Source organism: Atta cephalotes (genome assembly GCF_000143395.1).
Source record: "Atta cephalotes unplaced genomic scaffold scaffold00049, whole genome shotgun sequence".
Taxonomy (NCBI): Eukaryota; Metazoa; Arthropoda; class Insecta; order Hymenoptera; family Formicidae; genus Atta; species Atta cephalotes.
In genome coordinates this window covers 1,374,336-1,393,486 of record NW_012130113.1, presented here as the reverse complement: position 1 = coordinate 1,393,486, position 19,151 = coordinate 1,374,336, and the positions used below count along the sequence as shown (strand labels likewise).

The following is a 19,151-nucleotide window of genomic DNA, read 5'->3' as shown; positions in this document are numbered from 1 at the left end:
GTAGGTATCCTTGAATTTTGTTGTTGATTGTAGAAAACAAATAAATTTACGATTGAATGTGTAAAGAACGTGTGCAAAAGATATGCTCGACTCTCGTGGTTTCTATCTTTTCTATTTTATATTGAAACGCGAAGTTAATCGTCGACTACATCTCGTGCTGCTTGCCTTCACATTTATCGCATTGCAACGTGTTGCCCCGATGCTACGTGAAAATGATATATCGAGTGGTAACCTTGAGATACGGGCTTCCTGTTAACCCTTAATCACGTCGATGCGAATGTCTGAACTGCTAATCGTTCCTGGTAATCTTCAGAGTTAGAAATTGCCTGGAAATATCGCCAATTATTCTGAAAATTGAAATAGAATTAATGATATTTAAATTGAAATTTTCCGAAAGATACTCTTATAATTACTTTCTTTTATCAAAAACAATTTTCTCGAGAACTATCTCTTCTTTTTTTTTAAGAGGTTAATAACAAAATTTGAAATTATCGTTTATCATATACTGCAAAAAGATTTCCTAATTTTTATTTTTTGTAATTTTTCTATTTTATATATATGTCTACAAGTGAAGTTAAAATTTCTAACTTGCTACATTTCTTTTTATGTTTTAATCGTTTGATCGGATAAATTAATATCGAAACATATAATTTTTGACATGCACGATTATCAAATGCAGAACTATTATATTTTATATTGTATATTATATTTTTATTGTATTTTATGTTTATTCCAGATTAATGGTTGAGAAATAGAGTAGATTCCACGAATATATTACCGGTTTCTTTCGCAAGATAATCCTATTAATGTTTTTTTGATTTATGTTAATTCACTTTAACGCTTTATTACTTTAATAAATAAGCAAGAGATTATTCTATCTTTCTATCTCGAATTATATAGAAACAGCATTCAACCCAATTACTTTGCTGTTACAAAAGATCTTTAATCTTTATTTCAACAAAAATCTCCTTCAAGGAGATATCAAAATGTATGAAAAAAAAAAACTATTAAATTAAAACAATTAAAATATTAAAATGATTAAATTAAATAAGAGCTAATTAAAGATAAACGAAGCAAATCATTTTAAACTTAATAACGTATTTGCTTTTAAGTTTTATTTCATGCGAGATTTTATTAAAATATAACTTTAGTTTAACTATAAAAAATATAAAAAATATTTTTTAAATGTATGCTGAAATAATATCTATTACATTTATTTGCAATATTGGAAATAACATTAATAATTTTTAATAATTTAATTATCTTTTAATAATTAACGAAAATTGTATCTTTCCGCTTGTTTACTTTAAAAACGCACGCTAGGATTCCATTGATTTCGTAATCGCTATTTGACATTAGATCATCGAATTGTCCACGGCTTCTTCAATTAATTATTCGCTCTTCGCAAATAATGCGTCATTGAACAATCACGTTATTTATCGATACATCATTATGAAACAGTTGTCTATTTCAATTGCTTTCGCCGCTCTAAACAGGTCTTGCGACGTGTTCGGCTCGAAGAGGTCGCGTACACGCCGAGAGGACAATTCGAGTCTTCCTTTTCTTTTCCCGTGAATGGCGTCGCGGGATTGGCACGGGAATGGCGCAAGCACGCTTCGCGATCATCCATGACGAACGGCATTAGTCACGAGCCAATTTCATTCCTGCTCCCTTTCGCCTCCTCATCCAACCGCGAAAGAAGCGCTCGCTCTTTTTCATCGCTGCCGTTCGTTCGTCGACAGCGAGATCTCTTGGCAGCTGAAACTGGCGTGTGTTCCCTTCCTTTGCGTAATTATTGACTGATTTAGAGTGAGTGCCAATTAACGCACGGGTGTTAGACAAATTTCGTGAATGACTTGTTTCCTGGCTGTTTAGTCGTGATATATGATTTATTTATCGTTCATTATTAGATGAAAAATGTATAATAGAAATGTAATCTCAGTTGCAGATGAAGTTTCACACTTTTGCCTTAATTAATTTTCTTCGTAATTTAAAAATATGCAACTTAATTTTTAGAAAATGTAAGCTAAAGAATTATTGGCGAAGATGTCGATAAAATGCAACAAAAGAGAAATAACAAAGTTATAAAAATTAATATGTTTGTGGTACTATAAATTTGAAAAATTTACAAGGAATGAAGGATCAATTTGGCTTCTGAGATACTCATTTGAAATTTTACTTTATATTTTATAAAGACTTATGTAAATGTTGTTCACTTGTGAAATTTTTCGATTTTGATAAGTCATTTATAAATGTTTTTATTAAGAATCACTGCCAACGTGTACTTACATATATTTTAGGATCTTATTCATGTTTTTGCTCGTGTATAGCTATTTGATGTGATTTTATTTTTATAACATTTTTATACATTGAACATTTCGAGACGACAATTCATACGTCCTTGGAGTTTATTATTGCGACGTACAGTGCGTTGTGTTTACACAAGGTCGCCGTCCTTCCCACTTGAACGTCAAGTCTCGAGCTGGTAGGTAGGTAGTGTCGCGGTCGACTCCGCATGTCGTCGCGTTTCTTATCGAAAGGCGATCGCGACAAGTACTGAGAGAAAGTATAATCATTTCCTGCGAACATTTTGCGGTTACAATTTGGTACAATTGGTTGGCTTTCGCGATGAAAGATTCGCGATATCGTCTATCTTTCACCTCGCTATTTCTTGTAATTTATACATTCGAAATAGAAATCAACAGAGAATAGAAATTCGAAATCGTTGCCTTGTGATTGTTAGTTTTTTTAATGTTGCTTACACTGAGAGAAGTGTTTAATATTACTAATTGTTGTGTAATAAATAATTATGATTGGCAACTTCTTTTTTATAATTGTTGCTACAATACAATAATGTTAATAATAATTATTATAGTTCTAATAAAGAAATATATAGATAGCATCGAAAATGATTGAAAATTATAATTAAATTATGGTAATTGCAACTATTTTTTCTGATTGATTTCTTGATATATATTTCTTACATCGTCCTCGTACTTTTTATTGTGAAAATAATTTACTTATTATTTTGATTAATGCAGAGTAAAATACGTCGGATTAAACCATTTGATCCAAGAAAAGTTACGTGATACCTTCAATCAGCTATTGATAATTATTTTGTTGAATATTTTCAAATATCTAAAGAGAGAAGGTAATATTACCCCTTTAGATATTTAAAATATTCAACAAAAAGTAATTATCTTTCTTGGATTAAATGGCAATTTCCAATTAATTCAGCTGACTAACTGGAATTACACGGACGAGTTAAATTGCCGTTACAATTACTGTTGTTTTCGCACATGAATCTTGTTTATGCTCGCATGGTCGAGACTGAAGCCGGTAGCCGTTGTATAGGTATCATTACCTTATTCGAAACGCGATCGTGACAAATGTTAGGAGAAAACGCGATTGTTCCCTACGAACAGTTAATGATTATCGAACAACACGACGAACAAGTTCGATGAATGATTCATAGATGATTATCGAAGCGGCTAGTTACCGAAGCATTGTTTCCTGTGATTTTTTTTAAATTGCCTGATACACGTGAAACGAAACCAGACAAAAGCAATCTCGAATAAACAGAAATAACAATTTGCTTGAAACGTTCGTGCTCGAGTGAAGCGAGCTGTTCATTCGTTCGTATTCGCTCGCTCGATTTGGATCCGGCTTGACACGCGCGCACGAGGGAGATCGCGTGCGTGCGCGCGTGTGCGCCGACTTGCATTAATGCAGCGATATCGGGGCCGTGGGAATGAGCGAGTAACGCGAGCGAGCGTTCCGCTGGCACGAGCGGGGGGTCACCGCGACGAGAAGGGGTGGGGAGAGGAGGAGGGGGGAAGTACGCGGCGCCATTCACTCCGCGGAGGATAGTAAAGGCCGACGACTATCGACCATACTTACTTATGCGGGAGGAAGTGCTGGCTGATTCCGCGCGACACGTGTTTTTTTTTTCCCTCGCTTTGAGAAATGTCAATCGAGAAAGTAGCGACGATTGTTCGTCATCAAACCATACGGTTTTGCCAACATGCAACCGGATTATTACTTTCGCTGCTAGTAGAGAGTGCTTTGCTCTCTTAGAATATCTCTTATTACTCGATATGTTATATCTATACATATTTAATCTGCATATTATATTTTGTCTTAAATATTTTAATTGATAAAATAGAATATGGAAAACTGATCATTATTTTTGTGTTGAATGAAATTATTTGTAGAGAAACTTATTTTTGTTTAAAATTGAGTCTGGCGAATGTTGTAATAAATAAAAGAACACTGTACTTTTGTAAATAATAGTAAATGTTTTTTACGGTTATATGACTTTCAGGAAAAGTAAAGTCATCTGTCTATTCCGGTTACTTTTTTCAATATTGACTATCCTTTTCTAATAGGATTGCGAGAAAGTAACACGATAAAAGAAAATATGAAATAGATCGTTTTTGTACGGAATTGAATATACAATTCTTTAAGTCACATCCATTAATAACAATCGCTTCTTATCGTATTATTCTGATATTTTATTTTTTAATCAAAACTTAACTAAAATAACTTAATTAAAACAACTTAATAAGATTATTTTCGTATATTTTAATTTCTGCATTGTACGAAGTATGGTATTCTTTTCAGACATAGTTACTTTACACAGTTTACAAATTTTTAACAATTTTATCTTTTTACTGTAAACCGATTTTTAATTAATAAAATAAAATTTTATAAATATTAATTATAATCTTATATACATAAGTAATGAATTCTTCCGTTGTACAAATTCACGAATATCTCGAATACTTTTGGATGTGTTGTATGAATGCAAGTCGAAGTATTTTGTCGTGTGAATATTATTCGGTAAAGTCGATTTCGTACGAGGAAAAATTCTTGCGCGGACATTTTAATCACTGTAATTACGAAAAAGGGTTATCGAACGTTTGCGACATACTCGTTTCGACCAATTTACACGGTCCGGATAGCCGTGAGACGACCGTAAATGAGGTGAGAGAACGTGGTATGGATGGAAGAGCAGAGGGAGTAACAGTAACAGGATAATGAATTAATTTATTTAATCGATGCGATGTTGCGACGCCGCCGGTGAAAATAACTCACGTAATTGATACATTCCGGGCGGGCCTTAAGGAATTATATTACAATGTCGTTCCTGACCTCCTTTAAGTAGAATAGTATACGCTAAAGAAAGCTTCTGCCCCTCCAACCTGGGTGCAAACCTGCATCAAATGCAGGGTTGTCCGAAGGGTTGCTTGCCTACAGGCTGATACTTATCTACCCTAACATCAAGGGAAGATTGCAAATAATTTTTTTTCACTATAAGTCACTTTGGCTTTTCACTATAAGCTAATTTGTCGTTGAATCATTTAACTAATTCAATTATATAAAATAAATAATAGTAAAAAATTATTTTAAAAGTTTATTAATTTAATCATTTTTAGCGGTGCATTTTTATTGAATTTTTAATTAAAAAAGATAGCATAGCATGAGTTTCGATAAATTAATGAGTGTATTAATTAGAGAATTTATGTTTTATAAAAATATAGAATATTAGTTAATGTATGAATATATAAAAAAATCGAGCATATATTATTCATCGCTTTTATTGTATTTGAATAATAATATAGCAACAAACTATTATTTCTTGTAAATAATATGCTTATTTATTTTTTATTGATAAATTATTATGAGGCCAGGTGAAATCAGGATATTTCACGATCGAATGTCTCTATTAAGTAAATTAAATTCGATCAGGTCTATCGTATAATTTGCAAATTATTCACCCCTCCGATTATTCTATTATACTCCAATGTATGGTTACTGATCATCGTGGTACCTTTTATTATCTTCCGAAGAATCGAGGTTCTACCCCCGTGTCCACTGTAGAAAATCATGTGAACTTGAACACACCCTATCTACCCCCACACAGTGGACATGTGTCTGTCACATATGGATAACACATGTGCATAATGTCGATCATATCTATGCAGCATTTTCGATCAAATGAACTATTGTCTACGTTTTTCTATTTTTTTTTTATTTCCGAATTTATTACAAAAAAAAATATATTCAATATTGTGTATCTCTATAATTCATTTGTTTTAAAAACATAACTGATTAGAACTATTTTATTGATGTAAAAATAAAACATTGATGTAGCAATGATAATTCTGTTTAATAGTGAAGAATAGTTTATAAAATCTAGAAAAAATAAATTTGAAATTTCTGTCATAGAAATTCTTTGTAATCACACTTGAAAATTACAATCTCTTCGAATACATAACTCTATACTCACCTTGAGGAAAGTTTCCCGCCTAAAATCTCCCTCCCACTTAGCTTTTTATGAATGAAATAGTTTTGTTCGACGTCCCTTCGAATTTATCTTAAGTATCTGGTCAAATCTTATACGTTAGCCTTCTTGAGATATTTTCAGATTGTTAAATTTAATGAACTTCAAAAAAATTCCTTTGAAAAAAAAATGTTTCTAGAAAATAATATTTAATAAATTTAATATTCGGATTTTTGTTATTTTGAATTTTGATTTGTGAAACGATTTTTAAGAATGTCAGTTGAATTTAAAAGCTTCGAGTATCTCTTTTACAATAAATATGTTTTTCTTTGCTATTAAGAAGTATATTTTAATTAAAAGAAGGTATTTCTAACGGTATAATCCATAAATAAAAAAGGTTTAAGATTTCTACTAAGATATTCTTAAAATTATTTACTTAAGACTAAGATGAAAGGGAAGATTAATTGACAAGGTATGTATGCTTATGAGTAACATTTATTTTAAACAAATATTGGAAGACAATAGGAAAATCAGCTATACTTGCTGACATTAAAGCCGATATCACAATCTTGAAATAAACACTCTATGAATGTGTATACATATAATAGGTACAAATATCACAAACGCGACAAATGTTGCCGCAATGTAAAAAGAAAAAAAATAGAACGCGTCTCTTTCTCTTTATCATATCAATTCTTATCTACAAGGAATGTTCCTTTCGATCAGTCAAATGTCAATGTGCTATAGCTACATAATATAATCTAACGATCACAGTTTCGAAATGTCTATCTATCATTGTCGCCTCACGACTCGATTGACAATGTCAGTCCTCGACTTCGAGGACGCTTCCGCGGGAATAAGATCAGCGAATCTCGAATAATCAGCTCGGGTGATTCGCCTATGAGGTAGATGTTGTCGTTCTCGATGATGACACCTCACGCCACTTGCACCTCGGGAAGCTGATACTGCGAGAAGGCGCGCTCCTTGTAGCACAGATCTCTGTCAGCCATGCTGAGCGTTGTCCAGTAGAAGTCGCCGGCGTGGGTGTGAGCGAAATGCACCGGCACGTAGCACTGACCAGGCACAACCGGCACGACGGTCATCTGTCCGTCAAGGCAGACGGTGATGGCGGCTCCTTCCTCGGCATCCCTTAGCTCTTGCAAGAGCCTGTGCTCCAATGCCTCGTTGGCGTTGTTCTGATTCTCGATCTCCTCGCTGAAGATCTCCACCTGAGGCATGGCCTCTTGACGCTTGTTATTGTTCTTGACATAACTGCTGGTGCGCTTCTTCAGCATACGCAGCAACGGCTTCAGCGGCTTCAGCATGCGTCTGCTTTTGCGGCTGCTTATGGCCTTGTCTTCCGACATCTTCAGGTTGTAGAGATTATCGTTGAGCTCGTTCTCGAACACATCGTTGAGCTCGAAGTCAAAGAGCGCTTGTTCGCTCGTGATAGTGGCCATCTTTCTTCTCTCTCCTTCTCTCTTTCTCTTGATCTCTCTCTACCTCTCTTCTCTTTCGAACCACGGTACACTGAACCGGTTTCTTCCGAACTGTCGGAACTCGGAACACGTGGCACGAACTGTCGTTCGATAGGAACTTGGCGGGAGAACTTGAAAGCGAAGGATGTGCTTTCGAGCAAGTCGCTTTGAAGCGAGAGGCTAGTGAGCGAATGGTACCTTAGTACGAGCAACCCCGTCCTTATATAGCCCCGTCGAGGTTGCACAGGGTGACAGAGTGGGGAAGGCAGGTGCACTCTGGCTGTGGGAACTCGGAGAATTCGGAGCTTCCCACGTCGGGGTCCACGCCGACCATCTGCCGGTCTTCTCCCTCCTCCGCCTTCACCGCCCGATTGCCCACCACCTATCTCGAGTCCTTGTAGCACCCTGCTCGCAGGGGCCCCTTCGTAATACACATACACGTGCGCGCACACCCCCGTGATCACCCCCATTCGACCTTCTACATGGTGAATCCTTGCTTTCTTGTTCCGCGTGACTCCGATTTCTTAGGTTTTTTCTAGAGGGATCCCTTTTTCTAGGATAGAGTTCAGATTTATAAAGGGGGTGGTGTTGCTCCTTCGAAACTGGTTCGAACCTGTCACGACACGTTCGTGCGCGTCACGCGAGCTTGCGTGAGGTGAGACGAATTTTGTCATCGGCTTTACACTGAATATAGAATAACTTGTTGCGCCTTGCTGTTAACATAGAAAGTGGTGTGGTTTGAGGATGATAAGTTGACTGATTGTATACAACATCGGCGATAATAGAAATAATGATACGAGCGGAGAAAGCTCAGTGTTTAATTATGAATTAGTCGATTATTAGATTCACGAAAACGTTTATAATATCAACTCGTGTAAGATGGAATCATCATTGTGTATTCAATTTTGTCACGCGAAGTAGCGTGACTTGGTGCATTGCAATATAAAAATTCTACACTCTACGTGTGTGATTCTTTACAGATGACGGGAGTAAAAGAAATTAGTTCTATAGAATTTTGTACATTATAATTTTAATCAAACTTTTACGAAGTTTTACTTATATATAAATTTAATTGGAAAAGAGTGCAAATATTTTTATTGTTTATATTAACATCTTTTATCCTCTCTAAATTTTTTTTAAGAGAGTGTAATTAGAATTAAAAAGTATTATATCGAAATATCTACATTTTATTAGAAATCATTTTAAATATGTACTTTAAGTAAAAATTTTGAACAAATAATTTATTTTTAGATAAATGATTCCCTTAGTTCAGAAAGAGTAATGCTACGGTCGTTGTTGAAAATTTTTAAGTCAAAGGGTTAGCGTATAGCTAGCCGTAAGTTATAGTAATTAACGTGCGGTAATAACGTACTCCGGTTTCCTTCATTACCCCACTGTGCATGAGAGATTTAGAGCCGAGAAGCGTCTAGACGCCTCGTGATAGGTGCGGCAATCCCCGCTATTAAATACGCCTCCGACCGGATTTTTTGTTATCTCGAAACTCGGCCCCTTGTCTTCATGACACGATCACGGTACGTCCATTAGCTGTACCGTCATAAAAAAGTCTGAAAGTTTTGTGAGGTGAACTTTTTCTGTTTCACCTCGCACCCTATGAATTGCTGACTTTTTTTTACAGGATGGGACTTTTTTTACAACCTGTTTCATAATACGAGCATCAGGTGAAGACGGATACTTTTATGGATATGTCAGTACTAGATAGATAAATCTATAAATATATACAAGTTAATGAATATATGTTGTGATGATTTTTTTGTTCTCAATTCTTGCAAATAATTATATTGTACAGAGAGGGAAAGGAAAAGATTTACTTGCATTGATTTAAATGTAAAATCATCGATGTGACGGTTTAGGAGGTTTTAGTGATGCACCTGAACAGCAGTGAAAACCTATCGAGGGTGAAAATCGAGTTGTGGAGGGTCCTGTCGAGCTGGGCAGGCATGTTGTAGCCATACGCCGCAGGCAAACTTTGCTCCCTCGAAGGACAGGTACACTCGGGTACTATTTGTTTTCATTTGCTTGCATTTCGGAAATATAGTTTGAGGCAGGTGAAGCGAGCCTTGAAACTGTCGACTGCGGTGAACCTTTTATGATTTGCAAGAGTTATTTTATTTGCTTTTATGTTAAGATATCACTTTTCTATTTTTAAATTTTGAACAGTCTTTCGAAAATTTTTAACTGTAAAATTGATATACAGCAACAAGTACTGCAAATATTATGCTTCTTATTATATTGTAATGTGGCAGTCGGTTTTTTTATCAGTTGTTGGAAATTTTTTTTTACAAACTTAAAAATAACATGCAGACTATAATTTCTGTTTATCGGTATAAGTTGAAATTAGATATAAAAATAAAAATATTTATGCGTTATTCATATTAGGTGTAGTAAAAAGAAATCCATTATTTTTCCTATTCAATTTCATGCAAAAATAAATGGATTTCTTTTTACTACACCTAATATTATTCAATAGTTATGCTTATATTCTACTTCTAGTTAATCTTTGTATATAATTTCCAATTCAGATTTAATCTTATCTTTGATCTTATCTTATTTTTATCTTGTTTTGAAAGTTTATGGAACATTTAATTAAATATTATTGACGTAGCAGTCATGTCACCTTCATTTTTTAACTCGCGAACTTGACGAACTTTAATTTTTGCCTTGTTCTACATTTAACCGAAAAATCATCGACCTTTCATTCAAATGACGCATTTAAAAGCGTCGTGGATCGTTAAGCATATCGATTGATTGCTTAATATATATGTTTCACCTATGTGTTAGCCAAGTCGATGAAGTGTATCGTATGTTGAATATTACACCAACATTAACTCGTAAAAGCGCTCAAGCCTCGCTTACTTCCGTTCATGTACAATTAACATAGGAAATCAAATAGCATAAAACAATATATTCATAGATAATTGTCATATTATATTGTCGATCTGCTGAATCAATCGCAACAGTGACTTCAACTCGAACGTCTTCTAACGTAGGTAGCAGGCAACTCTCTAATGAAAATTGAGGAAACGGATAATTCCGCACGTTTCCTGTTAATCGTGAATTTAAACCGGTTTGCGAGCAGATCCGCGGACGTTCTATTCTAACAGTCCTCAGGGATCGCTTATTTCATTTCTCTCTTCGCAATCGTTGGAAAGAAATACTCGTTCTTATCTCGCAGGATCTTCGTCGCTGGATTGGATAGATCTTACAACCGGTTCTTAATACGACCGTCAAATTTTAATTAATTCGAGATCATTCGCACGGTGTCCTGATTTAAAGCCGCGCCCACGTGTTTTCGTGCGGACGCGCACGTCGTTTCGGAGACGTCTTACGTGAAATTAATAATTCATGATCATTTTTCTCGTTCACTATGTGGAGACATCATCGATTTGAAAACGTTTCGTTGGATTTTAGCAACGTGCATTCCTGTTCGGAAATTTATACTCATACATTTTATTATCGTCGATAATGACGTATCGTTTAACGGAACGACAAATCACGAGCACGTGTAGCATGATAAACATCGAAGATATATGTGCGTTCCTTGAGCAGCACATATCGCTCCATTAATTAGCAGCATAAATTCTTCGGGCGTTAATAATATTCGATTTTGTAATTTCGAGATTTATTATATAGTAGAACTTTATCTGCACTCTATTTATATAATGTACGAGCAAGCTCAATTTCAAATATATGAACTCATAGTCGAGCTCTTATTATCCAAAGTGACTATAGGAAAATAAGCGCGCTCGACTTCAGTTTTCTGAATGTCATCAGCTTCTATTATCGGAATTAATAAATATAAATAAGGAAAAAATTAGTGAGTCTCTATTATCCAAGTCATTTGGTTATCAAAACTGTCGCTTGATTTATTCAGAGTTGACTTGATATATTTGTAGTTCTACTTGATGTATTTATGTCTGGATAAGTCAATGATAATTTCCATTGAAAAATATGAAGATTCTAAATATCAGTTTTATTGAAGCTTATTTTACTATGTATTATAAAATTAAAGTTCCTCACAACTTTCAAAAGTTGAAAAATAGTTCATCACAAAACTCATTAAAGTTTTGTGATAAATTATTTTTCAACTTTTTTCTTAAACAAGGAAGCATCTTTTGTTCTTTTGAACAAAAAGATGGCTGTACATTTTAATTCAATATTATATTTATGAATTTAGTCGAAATTTCTTTATATTGAAATAATTAAAGATATAGACAAATCTTTGCTTATAATATTTTTACTGAAAACATTACGCAGCACCCGAAGCTGTTATCACGCTTGCAAATTATATCGCTTTGAATCTCTCAGAAACAACGCGTCATATTCGCATATTTATTCTGGGCCTCCGACGAAGGTATTAGATTATGCAAATCACGTGCGAGATGAGTGTCGCAGGTCTCATCAGATAAAATGTTATTCTGAAGGTAGAACGTGCGATCCCCTTCATGTTCGGCCATAGTAAACATTAGAGGTGAAGGATATGACACAATCTTGATTAAAATGCTATCCCTGGCATTTTGCTACTCGATCGCTTATCACGTCATTAATCAACGAGAAAAAGAATTTGCGAACGCCTGAATAATCAGGTTGAACGCGCGTTGCGAAATGTATCTAAAAAAGCTCGAGGAAAGCACACGTGAATTTCTTTTGTTTATTTATTCATCATCTGCAGATAGGATCTTTTTTCGATTTTACAACGCATGTTATCGCAAGTACAATATATATTGAATATTACAGAAGTCGGCATTATTTTATCTAGAAACAAAGTATTTGCGATAACAAATGTAACATAAATCACTTTTATTTTGAGTATTTATTTTTGTGGAGAAGAAAAAATTAGAAGCAATATTAGAAACAAATATATTTTTTTTATTGAATTGATATTAAGTTGATGATATTAAATGAAAATTGGTTAATAATTTCAAAGAAAATACATAATGCAAAGATAATTATTCGCACAAAGAGAAATAAAAAAATTGCTGACAAAACTTGGATCATATTGTTAAATAAATTTTCAGTGTAATTATTTAATTGAATTCTATTATTATACATTAATTGAATTCTATTATTATACTTACATATTATATTATACTTACATAAGTTAGAATACAAATTAAATCTCTGGACAATAAATTTGTGAAATTTGTGATTGATGAGACAATTATTTATCAAAAAAAATCCATTTTTGTTTGCGTATAAAGATCATGATTATGGAAATGCCCATCGAGCGTTTGAGAATGAGATTCTACACGGTATTCTCATTAGCATATAATTAATACGTGAGCAATGACCGGCGCGGCATTCTTTGCGCTCGCGTATGAAGTTCGACTTGTACACGCATGTTCGACGCAGCAGCGGGTAGACGCGAAAAGGAAGAGGCCTCATGAGGGCTTGAAGGGAAAAGGGAAGGCGAAGAAGCGAACAGGCCAACTTAAAACAGTAGTAGTGACCCCCGGGGCTGAGCAGGCCCAAACAAGAAGTCCCTTCTGACGTCACCGGCAGGTGCAAGCAGAAGTGCATCCTCGTCTTGCCGCGCTCTTCTCGCTCTCACTCCCTTTCTCCGCTTTCCGCCTTCCTCTGCTTCTTTTTCTGCTTCCTCCTCGCGCACTCGCGTGTAATCGTGCCGATTTCGAGATCGAGATAACTTGGCCTGTGCATGGCGCCCACCGTGAATCCGGTTAGTTTCTGTTGAAAATTTCTGACGTATGTTACTCGGCTGCAGTCGCTCGCTCTCTTACTCGCTCGCTCTCTCTTTCTCGCGGACTTTAATAAATGATTTCCTTTGCGGTTCATTGAGTCGGTTGTGGATAAATTGGCGAGATGATTGCAGAGGTGAAACAAAGGATATGCGAGATATCCCTATTTTGTAATTTTTCACAGGATAGATATCTGATACTATTAAGTATTTTTTAAATTATATATTTTGTAGCAAATTTAGAGAAATTTTTTTAACGAAAATTGAATATGTCAGATTATTTAATTTTTAATAAACTTTAAATTTTCAGGATAAAATATTTTAACCAATTTATGTAGCTTAATTTTTTTGTTATGTAGACAATATGATTTAAGTAAAATTAATTTATTAGAAGTACATTAATTCTCCGTTGACAATGTGAAATATTTTCACCTTTTTATTTGCAATCTAAATCTTCGATTTTTAGTACATATTTTTATATCTTGTATTCTCTGGTCTATATAAAAATCTGAAGAAAATCTTACATACTTGTGAAAGCTTTAACAAATTTTTATTATCTTAGAAGTTGGAATTTCCTTACTTTTTACAGATTTAAATTATATTTACATTTTAATTATATTTACAGATTTTAATTATATTTACATTGTTCACTTAATATTTAATTATAAATTTAATTATAATATTTAATTATAAATTTTGTTAAATTTATTAATGAAATTTATTCACCAAAATTTATAATAAAAAACTCGATTGTGCCTTTAAAGTCCAACAGCTGGCGGAGAGTTATGATACGATTACATCATTGTTTATATATAATTTTCTAACTTTTTTTTACATTTATTGCAAGTAATGCGATATGATTTGAACTTAAATTAGTTGGAATCTAAGTCGTATTGTGGAAGGTAATAAAAAAACTAGGAAACGCTTTGTGCCATCAAGATTTAAAGAGTATCCGAAAACTCGATACTAATCTACCTTTAGTGACGGTACGTCTAATCGAAAGGCGATATGATTTCACTGATGGATTTCACTGATGGACCTTAAGGGCGGTAATAAAATATCCTACCGAGAACATTCCATGGATTTTAATGTCCGATAACATCGTTTATAAATGGAACGACGAAATCCGAACGAGCTGCCGCGCCACGCCGGTGCCAAGGTAGCTGCGTCTCGCTTTATTTCTCGAGGCGATGGTAACTGCATCCGCGGTTGAAGTAGCGAATTATCTTGATCTTAAAATCGGTACCATTATGCGTGAGCGCACGCGAGAAAAGAAAGAAGGCCGTTGATTCTCTTACGTACATTCTTCATTCGTCCGTACGATTCTGTGTGCAATGATAATTATCATGTAACATTGCGTTCCATCTGGTTTGATTTTGTATTCTATATCTAGCTTGCTAAGTATGGTTTTTAGAACTTAAACCTAATTTCCCCAATGTAAGATTAAGTTTAATATTGGTTTAACTTATTGTAAATTAGAAAAAGATAAACTGTAAGTTAAATCGATATTAAAATTAATCTTGGAATCGGGCTTCAGTTAGATGATCATGTTTAATATTTACTTGTACTTACAATATAACTAAAAGTTATAAGAGTTTCTATTTATAATTGTTTATAATTTTTTTAGCTTTATCAAACAATTTTTATCTTATTCTCCTTGTGCAAATTATTGTTTGCTCATTGAATTTTTCTTTGAAATTATTAATTAATATTACCTTCATTTAGTACTTTTACTCGATAGAATAAAAAAAGAATAAAGGACGAGATTACATCAAGGATACATCAAAGAGATGATATTAAAAAAAGAGAAAATTTTATTTATACTTGGAGCGAAAAATAATCCAACGACTACTGTATTCGTTTTTTATTTCTCACTTTTATGAGATTGGTAATCGTCAGCAGGTAGATATCTCCCCTTAGAGATCTACTTGATTGGAATTTTATCTCTCATCTCGCGTAGAGATCTGAATTTACCGTACGCAAGGAATTTGTAAAATATATTCTGTTTTTTACACCTGAAAATTATACAGAAATAATTTGAATCACTTATTATTGATTTTTATTATTTTTATTTTTAATTATTATATTTAAATATAAAACTTATTGTAATATAAACTTAATGATAATTCATTAATACAATTTATGTGAATATAATTTTAATATAATTTTAAGTTTACTATTTTATGATTATGTTAAATCTATAACTATTGTATATATAAAATTAAAAACTTTTACGTTTATTATTTAACGAATACAACAATAAAATATAAGGCTATAGAAAAAGAGAAAAAAGAGAGAAAATACATGACATATTTTTAAAAGGAATCGTAACTAGGGATCATAATTAGGGATACATTAAAATCGTATAAATTTTATTATTCGATTTAACTTGTTATTTCGAATGCTAGCGGATGGTGTTTGCCACTTCACGGCGAACGAAGTGAATTTATAGTAAGCCCAGACTACTACACCTTTTTCGGTGCTTATTAAATATTTTTTAGGGGGTGTCGGTCGCGGGTCGATACAAATTTCAGTTATTAAGACGGCACCATGTGTAATCGGACCGAATTACATCTTAAATTACTGAGGATACGCCCGACGATTTCTAACGAGCTTTTTTTACTGCTCGTCAATATAATTCGTAAAGCTTGACGTCTTCGACGAAACGTTTAATGTTCGCGTTGAAGTTCGCGCGCGATTATAATTTTCCTTCGTTTATATTTTATATCCGACAGCCGGTTGGTTGGAATGCATTTTATCACCCGTACAATAAAATGCACTGTTATTTCATAAATTAACGTTTGGCTAATTTTTGACCGCAGGTGAAGTTACAACGCGGGACGACTGAAGCGGATTGACGAGCTCAGGTGTCGGTGTTGGTGAGTCCATATATACATATTTTTTCTACAAATTTTCCGTTAAGCATTTTGTGTTGTCTTTGATTTAATATGATTTTAAACAAGTCATGCTTATCTATGTTATTAACTGTATGTTTTATGTGTTTATTGTTATATTTTCTATAATATGAATGCATTTTTAATCGCAAATTTGAAAGACTTTCTAATATTTAGCGACTAAATAAAAATTGTGATATAAGGAATTCGTGAATCATCTATTTTTTTGAAGTAAAAATCAAAATCTGTGCGACAGATTGCAAGATGTTGTTCAGTATTTCGTCATTTCCTTACGATCGAAGGATCCATCCTTTATGGATAAATTCTTTATGCGTCTGGACTCGCTTGTCCGTCCATCAGAGAACCAACGCGGAATCCTTTGTCCCCTCGGACCGGTCCATGGAATTTCCGTGGATAGAATAAGAACTGAATCATAATGCCGCGACGCGCGAGAGGACCCTTTCGATTCTATTGTAACGTTGGAGCGGTATCGGGTGGGGTTAAGGGTGGCCACGGGGGTGAATGCAATATTATTCAAAATCACGAAAATCTCCGTTTGTATTTCGTTATTTTTGGGGTCCATTCGGGATCGTAGATGCATATCTTACACCGTTGAATGGGCCACTGTACGGGGTAAGCACCGGCCGGTGTTTGTTCGTCATTTTTCCCCTTCGTTCCCTTCTCGCGTCACAACGAGAACCGAGAGCTAAGAGTGATCCAGGTAAAAAGGGTCAAACGCACGCACAAAGGGCGCTCTCGCCCTCGCGACCAAGCACATGTGCGCGCAGCACGCAATCATAAAAGCGACACTTCGATCTTGCGCCGAGAACGAATCGAACTTATTGAAAGAGAATTCAAGACGATTCAAGGGTTGATTCGTCGTCGTCATCGTCGTTGCTATCGTTTCATTTCTCACCGGGAAAACTTGTCGCACGCAACCACCGACTGCACGATGCGCATATGCAACACGATTTCCGCAGCTGCCCTTTTTCTACATTTTCACTAAATACACCAAGTGCGTGAAATCACCAACATTAGATTTTTGTAAATTTTTATCGGCAACAGGAAGATTAGTTCATAAATAACTGAAGTGTTTTAATTATTGCACTTGTCGCTAACATCTCGAATTTTGACTCACAATCAGAAATCTTTTATCCCGCGACTCAACCCTTTCACAGGTGTATCCTGTCGGGAGAGAAACCCTTTTTCATATTGTTCGCCAGTTTCCGTTAATCCTTTCGGTGCTTCGCAGGTAAAAGGGTTGACATTCTATGTTAGCGGATCGAAGGGTTGACCAAAAAATGTTTAACGGTACAGTAGAACGAAATTATTTGTAATGAATTATATTCATCCGATGCAGTGCAGTATCTTTTATTGATCTAACATATTTTTTTTGAACTTTTTTAAATCTTCTTTCGTTATCTCAAATATTTGAACAATCTATGATATTTTAAAAAGTATACAGATTTATATTTCAAGTTAATATATATATACATATTGGGTAAGGTAATACAATTTCAAACATGATACAATTCTGAATGAAATAAGATTTGAATCCTATTATCGAATTTCAGCTTTGATTTTTTTCTTGTTTGATACCATTCATACAATGAGAAGATTACCAAACTTGAACCTCGAAAAAATTGGATTTAAATTTTATTCAATTTTAAATTTTACTTTTATTTTTTGAATGTTTGAAATTGTAACATCTTTCCATACGATATGTAAATATATTATGGAATTCTTAAAAATATGAATCTATAAGCTTTTAAAAATAATAAAGTTTATAATAAAGTTGAACTTTATTATAAAATAATAAAGTTAATTAAGTTTTTTTAAATAATTGAAATAATGTCAAATAGTCAGAAGACTTGAGAAAATTTGACAAAAATTAAAAATAATATTGTCCTATTTTTATCAATATTTTAATTGCTTTTAATCTATCCTTGAATATATAATTTACATTTTGAAAATAATTACGTGAACAAAAAATGAAAAAATAATTTCTTAGGAATGACGAAAGAATGATGCAATTTTAGGAAATTTACTTGAATAAGAACTCGAAGAAAAGAAGTTTTTTTCTGAAGTAGATTCTTGCAAGTTTCAACAGGTCCGTTTCGCCATTTTGCTCAAAGGCAGAATGATATCTGCTCAAGAAGAAAAGATTGCTTTTTGTGTAACGCGTTACGTAAACTCGAAATGCTTGCGGCAAATTCCTTGCACCGATCCGTTGGTGCAGGTTCGAACCTGCACAGGGCATTCAGGACACTCGCTTTGATCAAGTTTCTTCACGTGCCAGCGGCAAACGAGACGTGTTCGAACTTGCGCGATCTTCCGCATAGATCAGTAGATGGGCCTCGTTTCTCGCGCAAAGGAGGACGATCCTGCCGGATGCGAGGACCTGCCGCAACGCTTGAAAAGCGAATCTAACGTGGGTGAGTGCATTCTCGGGGGGTTGCGCGTTGTGAGAAAGTCTTCAAAGAGACGCATTCTAACTCTCTCGCATGATGCTTCGACACGTATTTTTCAATAGCGAATTTCATCATCTTAGATACGCCATAGAAAAGGAGAAGGATTCGTTTGCAGACAACTGTATCCGTGACGCATAAATTTTGCGTCGGGATATTCTCAAAATTGTTACTCGTTGCTTTTATATAATGCTGAACGATCGATGTAAATCTTCCTTAGACTTACAAAAGGACAATGTTTTTAAAGATAGAATTTTATGTTCTATATCATCTTTTTTATTATACATTGTTATGATATATTTTGCCTATATA

The 19,151-nt window shown here is 34.2% G+C and overlaps 1 protein-coding gene across 1 annotated transcript; it reads right to left on the bottom strand.

The window, feature by feature from the left end:
* Nucleotides 1-7,221: 7,221 nt before the first annotated feature.
* On the bottom strand, nt 7,222-7,746 carry LOC105622840. The gene has a single exon (XM_012204250.1). It carries the CDS (start codon nt 7,744-7,746, stop codon nt 7,222-7,224), a length of 525 nt encoding a protein of 174 aa, XP_012059640.1.
* Between the last annotated feature and the right edge of the window lie 11,405 nt (nt 7,747-19,151).

What these genes read in the sequence shown, in the direction of transcription:
- LOC105622840 (XM_012204250.1), bottom strand. Translation starts at nt 7,746, where the DNA reads ATGGCCACTATCACGAGCGAACAAGCGCTCTTTGACTTCGAGCTCAAC.